This window comes from Ananas comosus, linkage group 4 (assembly GCF_001540865.1).
Source record: "Ananas comosus cultivar F153 linkage group 4, ASM154086v1, whole genome shotgun sequence".
NCBI lineage: Eukaryota > Viridiplantae > Streptophyta > Magnoliopsida > Poales > Bromeliaceae > Ananas > Ananas comosus.
In genome coordinates, this window is record NC_033624.1 from 601,168 (window position 1) to 610,022 (window position 8,855).

The 8,855-nt window shown below is 35.2% G+C and overlaps 1 protein-coding gene across 1 annotated transcript; it reads right to left on the minus strand.

Annotated features, from left to right (window-relative positions):
* LOC109708514 (probable glycerol-3-phosphate acyltransferase 3) lies at positions 755-6,045 on the minus strand. Its single transcript, XM_020230295.1, has 3 exons — positions 5,178-6,045; positions 2,521-2,970; positions 755-1,417 (listed from the first exon to the last, which is right to left on the minus strand). Exons 1-3 carry the CDS (start codon positions 5,907-5,909, stop codon positions 989-991), a joined length of 1,611 nt encoding a protein of 536 aa, XP_020085884.1. The 5' UTR covers positions 5,910-6,045; the 3' UTR covers positions 755-988.

Consider the following 8,855-nt stretch of genomic DNA (forward strand, 5'->3'; position numbering starts at 1 on the left):
AGTTCAATATAAAACTGAAAAAATAATTTTTTTGGGATTTTTTTTTTTTTACATTTTGTAGTGTTTGGTTTAAAGAAAAAAAAAAAAAGTTTTCTATCAATACTTGTTTGGTCGAAAAGAAAAAAAATTCATGTTTATTTGGTTCGGTGAAAAAAAATAAATGAAAAAATTTTACATAGCTTGAATTTTTATTTTCTGTCGAAAAATAGCAAAAAATAAAAATTCAATTTTTTTTTTCAAAACAGTAAAAATACTTTTTTACGAAAAAAATATTTTTATGTCGAACCAAACGAGTGAAAAAATATTTTTCATATGAAAAGTAATTTTTCAATTTGTTTTACGCTGAACCAAACACCCCTTAAGTATTTGCGTTTCCTTATAAACAGTATACAATTGTTGAAAAGGACAGTGCAAAATCAGGTACACTCCATAGCATGGCAGTTTCTTTTTTTTTTTTTTTAGAGAGAAATAGGTAGGATGTTACCCGCTTTGTTTGTTTTATTTAAAAATAAACTTAGCTAGAAATGTAAATCAACTAGGATTCGAACTTGAGATCTCGAGTATCAACCACCAAATTCTTTGTCACTTGTTCTAGAAACGGTCGGTAATTTCTTCTAATTATTAACTGATATTAATGTACACTAATATCAATCATTCACTAACAGTATAAGATCAAGATCTTTAACATAATGAAACAATTGTACTAAAAGGTCGAATAGTTGTTCTATTTGATAAGACCAAGATTCGACTGTACTTTCGTATGAACAACTGCATTTTATTAATTGATTTGTACATCCACACAGTCACATTACACCCAAAAAAAAGAAAAAAAAAAAAAGCAACAACAAGAAGGGAAAAGTAAAACCTGTGGAAAGTTAACTATGGCCCAAAAGAATAAAGGAAAGTAAAATGGAAAAGCTATATGTATGTGTGTGTGTGCGCGCACTTTATGAGATTGTCGATCATAATATGTTTGCAAACAATGCAATCACTGCTTCTTGCTCTTGGCCTTAACAAATCCGTCGTTCCCCGCCAACACGTTGTACTTGTCCTTCCTCGTGAGAGTGGTTACCTTGAACCCTAACGCGTTCCCAATCTCTCTTTGTATGTGATTGGCCACCTCGATGCTCGAGCTCCTCCCCTCGACGTGACACGTGTCGATCTTCTTTAGAAACTCCACGGCATACTCGGGTCGCGGGTTCATGAGGAAGTAGAACGGATCCAAGAACTTGAACCCGCTAGTGGACGTCCCGTAGAACATCCCCACCCTCGTGATTAGCGCCACTGGGATGATCTCCTCGGCTAGTTCTGTGAACAACGGGCTGAATCGCAGGAGGTACGGCTCGCGACACGTGGTCCCCTCTGGGCAGACCACGAGGTCCCCCTGTCGAAGGAGCTCTGCCATCCGCCGTCGATCCTGTTGATCATAAAATATTAAAATATTGATAATATCTATTACTGCTGTCAACAGGCTTGAACATGGGTGAGAGGGGAGCAGCTCGTTGTATTCGGTTCATTTATGAAACAAGTTGAACACGAACCAGCTCATTAAAGTATCAAGAAGAAAAATTCAAATTGTATTCGGCTTGTTATTATTGACGAGTACAAGCTGATTCATGAACAACAAGTTAAAATAATTAGAAAGAATATATATAAAAAGTAAATTTATAAAATTTTATCATTAGAGTTTGATCTAATGGTTGAAATTTAACATATAAATATACTTTTTTACAATTGAGTTGGGCTTTATATTTATGTTTGGTTAAAGATTAAATCAAATAAAAATCTGTATTACATCTATATGTATTACTATATATAAAAGTATATATTTCAAATTTCGATCGTTTAATAGACTCATTTTATTTTTTTTTTTCGTATGCAAAATAAATAACATAACTAAATAAACGCCTAGTTCTTTTTTTTTTTCCAACTATTAATATTTTTTTTATTAAATATTTTTATCATTCAATATCTTTTTTNAATATATATATATATATATTGCATTTATCAAAATTAAAAAATATTAAAAAATATTCAATGTATGTCTATATCTACACTATATATAAATTTTATAAAATAAAAAAGTACTATCTAATTATTTTGGCAACAACTATTTAGATTTGAGTTAAAAGATGATAGAGATTTTCTAATAATATATAATAAATGATTTTTTTTTAATTAAAATTTTATATTTAAATTTTTGAATAACTATGATGTATAAATTTATATTAATTTGAGATAGTTATTAAAATATTCGCTACATGCATTTGCACCTATATTCAACTAATATATATATATTCAAGCTGTTATCGAGTCGAACACGAGTGAGCTGACTCCAGCTCATGTTCGTCTTGTTTATTAAACGAGCTGAAAAATTTAGCTCGTGTTTGACTCGTTTAGTAAATGAACAATTTGATCATGAGTTCATTTCGAGCCGAACACGAATTTGCCACCCCTAATCTCTACTACTTGTTGGTTTTTAAAGGAAAAAAAATTGATTTTTTTTATACATGTATATACCTCCTCTTTATTTCTTGTCAATGGTACAGTCCGAATCGGAGACAGGGCTTCAGAAATACGGCTGACGCTGTAGGTGACGGCGGTCACGTGCTTATTGAGTGCCGCAGAAATGTAGATCGGGTCGAGGAGGGTGCGATGGTTGCAAACATAGAGGTGGCTACGGCCGCCAAAATCGTCATCAGCAGCGGGAGAAGGGGCGATAAGACGGGCTCTCATGCCGGAGAAGGCGCCAATTGGGATGGAAAGGGGGTAAGGAAGGAGAAGAAAGACGAGCGTGCGAAAGACGGAGAGGGGAATGCCGAGAGGAAGCCAGAGAAACATGGTGAGGGTGGCCATCGGAGTCGGCCGGAACGCCAACCTCCCATCATGGAATACTAAGGGTTTTGTATACTGCTCTCTAGGCAACACGTGCCAGTTTCTCTTCTCTGCTTCGTTCACCCAGTAAATACTCTATAATAATATTATGGACAAAAAAAAGAAAAAGAAAAAACACATGATTAGCATTTTAGTGGCAAATACAAATAATCAGAGTTTTAGTTCGAGAATAAAAGAAAGTACACCGATCATAGTCCAACACGTTGGTCATACAATGCATAGTTATTATTTGAAACAAAGTGGTCTCAAGAGAGTACAAATATATCATTGTTTAATGCCGTGGGATAATATGTCGTGTCCTTACTTAGGTGGTAAGTTTCAATGCAAAATCTTTGTTCACCAAAACTTAGAATGGGGCCGATTTTGTTATCTACCAAATCTAAGCTACCTAGGAGGTCAATTTCGGTACTCAAAGGGAAATTGCTTTTTGATCTTTATGTCGTGCAATAATACTTAAGCAATAACAATGGCTATTTAAGTAAATTAAGGAGAGTGGTTTGTTTTATTAAGGAGGTTCATATACCGCCAAAATCGATAAGAAATTTATTTGTAATTGTAGTTGTAAAAATGTGGGTGTCACGGTTACTTAATTAAACATGCATCTGATTGTTATATTTAACTAAAATTTGACATATAGTTTCCGTAAATTCTACTTTATCGTTATATGTCTTAATATATAGTTTTTTCAAGCAAAAACAGTTGACTTAATTACTTTCGTGCAAGTAATTTAAGTTTAGGCAGGAAAAGGTGGGTTTGGTATTTGAATTAATTAGCAGGGACGTTTCATTATTTTTGAGACTTTGTTGGAAATTAATTATTTTAGACTACATTATTGACAAAGGCAATGCATGAGATGATATAACACATGCATCTAACTTTTGTGATAAATAAATTAAGGAAATTATCTAAGGAAAAATTAAATGAACAAGTGCATGTGCACGTGACTACGTCTTCTTTTGTTGGCATCTCGAACACATATTAATTTCACTACCGAATGATTTCTAGTCTCTGATACAATAAGTACACTGTTTCATGCTTTGCATATATGCACATATGCTTTGCATATATGCATTTATTCTTTGCATATATACTTTTGCATATATGCATGTGCTGAATTAATTTTCACTGTACTCGCATGTGTGGAAACATGTTTAATTTTAGTTCCGTACGTTGTGGGAGGAAAGAAGAGGGATACTAGCTAGGGAGGATGGTTAATTATGATAAAATAATAATTAGAAAAAAAAAGAAGATAAAGCAAAACTTAGTACAATTATACACTTTTATTTTACAATTGACTCAACCAAATTTATAATAAAGGATCAAAAGAAGAATGTTAGATACCATCTTCTAGATTTGCCTAAATATGCAGCATGATATTACATTTTACTCTTAAGAAGTTCTTTCTTTGGAGCAATTTTTGCTCAAAAAGCTATGCGCGTATTCCTTTATGTGTGCATGTATGTATGTATGTATATACATATACGTATATCTATACCTATACATCAATCTCCATGACTAAATCCTACATGTACCCATCCCCTTAATTTGAGGAGAAGTGGAGGCTATTTTTTTTTTATTTTTATTTTTTCTTATTTTCTTTAGATTTACTGAGGCCTAAAAAGTTTTTTTTAACCCCTTTTCTTTACTTTTTGGTCTTCCACTTTCTTTCTTAAATTTGCAAATTCAAACCTTTGTTGTGTTTCATATTCGGAGTCAAGTAATTATAAATTATCTTACGTATTATTGTGAGCCTTTTTTTAGTCATATTAACTGCAATATGATATTTTTTTGATTATTGTGTTATAAAAATAATTCATCCATTTGCATGATATGCAATCTCTTTTAAACAAGATTGAATAATTTTGTTGGAACGATTGATTCTTTTTTATTATAGATTTGTTAAAAAAAATATTTGTCTATAATATAAACTATATTTATTATTTTTTATACTAAACTGATATTTTATTTTTTATAAATTTTCACTTTAACAATATCTACCCGCCGTAATCCGCGGGTCACTACACCAGTGTACATAAAAACACATGGATGACTCTTAAGATACCTTTGAGCTGTCACTCGTCCACATATATAGCAGGGAAGTTTTAATTAATTTCTTATAACAAGGACTAGGAAACTACCACCCTAAAAATAATATAAAAAACTAAAGCATGCCCACATTCTTACAGAAACAAACAATTACATGCACACATAAATTAATAGAATATTCAATTTAATGATGTAAATTAACACAAAAGTACGTTTTTTTTCTGATTTTTACTGACCTTGCAATGAGAGAAAAGTTTGCGGTGCGGATCCTGGTGGGAGCATCCGAAGTAACCCACAACTCCTCCACCCGACTCCTCCTGTTGTTGTTCATGATCACCCAACAACATTATTCTCTTCAACTCCGAGTTCTCCTCCACCTCTCTTTCCTTTTCCATTAACCCAACAAAGTACCCACCCACCACCTTTATCTCCCTCCCCACCACCACCTCCACACCTAAATACTCCTCCAAAAACCCCTCCACCATGACACGTGGCAACCTACTAACACACACCCTCCTCTCTCCCCTCCTCAACACCTCGAACCCCTCCATGCCCACATCTTCTAAGAAGAACTTGTGTAGCACGGCGCTCCCTAGCCGGAACTTATCCGCCCGTATTCCGACGAAGCACACGAATACCATGATCCTTGTTCCGAGCTCATAATTCAAAAGGAGTAGGAGAGGGTATATACATAGCAGTAAAAGGCCTCTTAAGAAGCTCCCCGCCTCTAACGCGACGAGCATGAAGTAAGGGAACGCGGAGGGGGATCGTAGGAGGGCGCCGTCCACGTCGAGGAGTACGGTTTTGTCGGCGAGGTGGTCGAGGGGCGGCGGAGGGCATTTTTGCGGTTTTGGGTGGTTTACATGCGCGTTTTTACGGTGGTGGTGTGCGAACGGGTTGGTCAGCCTCCGCCGCAAAAACCGGTGAAAATAGAGCAAAGATTTGGAGAAGGCCTTTTGTGGTGGCATTAGAACTCTCTCTCTCTCTCTCTCTCTCTCTCTCTCTATATATATATATATAAACCTCTTTCTTTTCTCTCTAGATCCTTTTCTCTCTTCTAAGTTTGAGTTGCTTGTATTTTTGGATGGGACTCGGTGAACACACGGAATGATGAGGCAAATGAGCATGGGAACGGGTTGTGTGCATTTATAAGTGGATAGGGTGGGGGAGGGGGCATGGTTTTGGAGGAAAATTACGAGAATGGCATGGGCTCACAACGTTTGACTTATCCACGGTCCGAAGTGGACGAATATGGTTGTGCCAAATATCCCAGTGCTTGTGCTCTTTAATGTCTTGCTTTGATTTGCTTTCCTTTTCTTAGGGAAAACAAGAACCGCACACTTCCAACTATAAACATCCTAATTATATATCTTGAAAATTTTCTAAACTACACCACACGCAATATAAATAAACTTTGTAGTTAATTCAGTATTTTAGTTGGTGGATTTTTCGATTCTAAATTATGATAATCTTTTTAATTATCTTCGATCGTAGAAAGCTAAATATATAATAACTTAACTACTTTTTTTCGTTTAAATGCTAGGATAATTAAGGTGCTTAAATTATTTGGGCTTTATCTGCCTCAACTGTAGAGAAAATTAACTTTATACAAGACTAGGTGGTTCATCAAAAACAATCATAAACTTGAAGCGATTTATTTTAACTTTCCAGCATTCATGCGGTAATCAAAATCTTCGTCTCGTTGGTTTTAAAGCATAAGGTGCTAACGATTGATAACCTCCAGAAAAGGGGATGGCGGGAGAGGAGTGTTGCATTCTCTGCTCGGGGAAGCCAGAGACAATCGATCATCCTTTTGCGGTCTGTGAAATTACCAATATACTATTGGTACCTCTTTTGCTTAGTAAGTCATCCTTACAAGATTGCAATTCAGTTGACTAGCTCTGGTAAGTAAGTTGTATCAAGGATGGTGGTGCACTAGGGAGAAGAAATGCAACGACTATTGCCGTTACTTGGTGAGCCGGCCTATGGTCAGAGTGGAATAGAAGAATACTTAAGAAAGAACATCACATCTTGAGACAACTGTTGGCGGAGATCCGGTCCTATAGAATTCTTTGGGAAACGTCGACACCGCAGTAATGTTTTTTTCCTTTCTCTAAACTAAGGCTGGATGCCTCACCATTGTCCTCTGTTGAGCCAGGGGACGCGCATGTGGCTACTTCGCTTCGCTATGACGTGTATTTCAAGCTTGCACTAGGGGTCGTCTGTATTTCAGTTTTGCATTTGCTTTCTTTTTTCAATCGTACTTGTTTCCCATCCCGAGGCCATGGCTGTCTCAATCAATGTAGCTAAATTCATTTTCTTATTGAATGAAGCGGGTAGCGTGCTACCTATTTCTTAAAAAATTAATTCATCTTCTAAATGAATAAAATGGTAACAAGCTACCGTTTTCTTAATTAAAAAGAAAAAAAAAACAACATTCATGCGGTAATCTACAATAGTGCTGATGCCCAAAAAAAAAAACATTTTCTTTTTGAATATATACTTGCCTTCAACAAAAAGAAAAAGCTCGATTTTTGGTTTATTCAATAACCAATCACCATAAATTATGACTTCAAGTTTATGCTACGACAAAACAGATCTCCTGATTAAGATAAGCATTTTGGAGTTGAGCTTGAAATATGCATCATGGTTTAATTTTACTAAGAGTAAAACTAAAATAACACATGTTTGAACCAATCTAGTTCTAAGTTCGGAAGAAACCCGTGAAATTGACGGCCAACCTCAATTACCATTATTTTTATGGTCATGGACTAAGTTATGTGCTCTGGATTTTAAGCCACCCGTGGAGCTTACAATGGCATGTGGAACTGCTGGGACGTAGGTCAAATAATTTATATTGGTACCTCCCTACAATTCAGGGTTATTAGTCAATAATACAAAGTGGTCGTTGAACTATTAATTTGCATGTACTTGCTCGAGTGTCATTTGAATTAGTTGCTAGCTAATTTTTTATTGGTACTTCCTGAACTTTTAGCGGAATTTTACTTTACCCTCAAACTCTTAAAAATGGATATTTAGCCTCCTAAACTTTAATATTGCATTTTTGTTACCCCTTCCGTTAGTTCTAATTAACGAAGCTCAACAGGAGTTGACTGAAGGGTTAGGTTTTGGCGGGAAATCTATCGCCAAAACTGTCCCTTGTTCGGCCCAAGCCCTCTTTTATTCTTCAAAACTTCTTTTTCTCCATTTCTATACCCTCCAAAGTTTTTATTCTTGTGTTCTTGTTCTGCCCATCCTTCTACGGGAAACGAAATCAAAGAATTAAACCCTAACCTTCCAACAATGAGGAATGTTAAGAAACCCTAATCTTCAATGGATGTCACTAGATATTGAAGAAGAGGAGGGATTAAGGAGAAGACGGAGATGGTGAAGAACCCTAATATTCCAACGAAAACCCTAAGTGCTCCATCGTAGCTTCGGCAGAGAAGAAGTTCGATTTCCTCCGCAACTTTTGACAAAACCACATTTAACCCTTTCGTCAACTCCCGTTAAGCTTCATTAACTGGAACTGACGGAAAGGACAAAAAGAATACAATATTAAAGTTTAGAGGGCTGAATGTTTATTTTAAAAGTTTCGGAAGGTAAAAGTGAAACTCCACCAAAAATTCAGGAGGCAACAGTGCAATTTACTCTTTTTTATTTGCTCAAATAGGTCACAATAACTTTCAACACATTGCAAGTTTGGTTCTGTTGTTCGCTTTTGTTATCTAAAGAGAGATAAAATTAATACTATATGTGAGCAACTATTGTTAATCCTATGATATTCATTGTTTTTGCTAATAATAATGTATTATTATTGTACTAATAAAAAATGCAAAAGCTTTTTAAAGAGCTTATTATGCAAATGAAAAATACTTTGACTTAAAAGCATATATAAGAACCGGGTCTAGTAA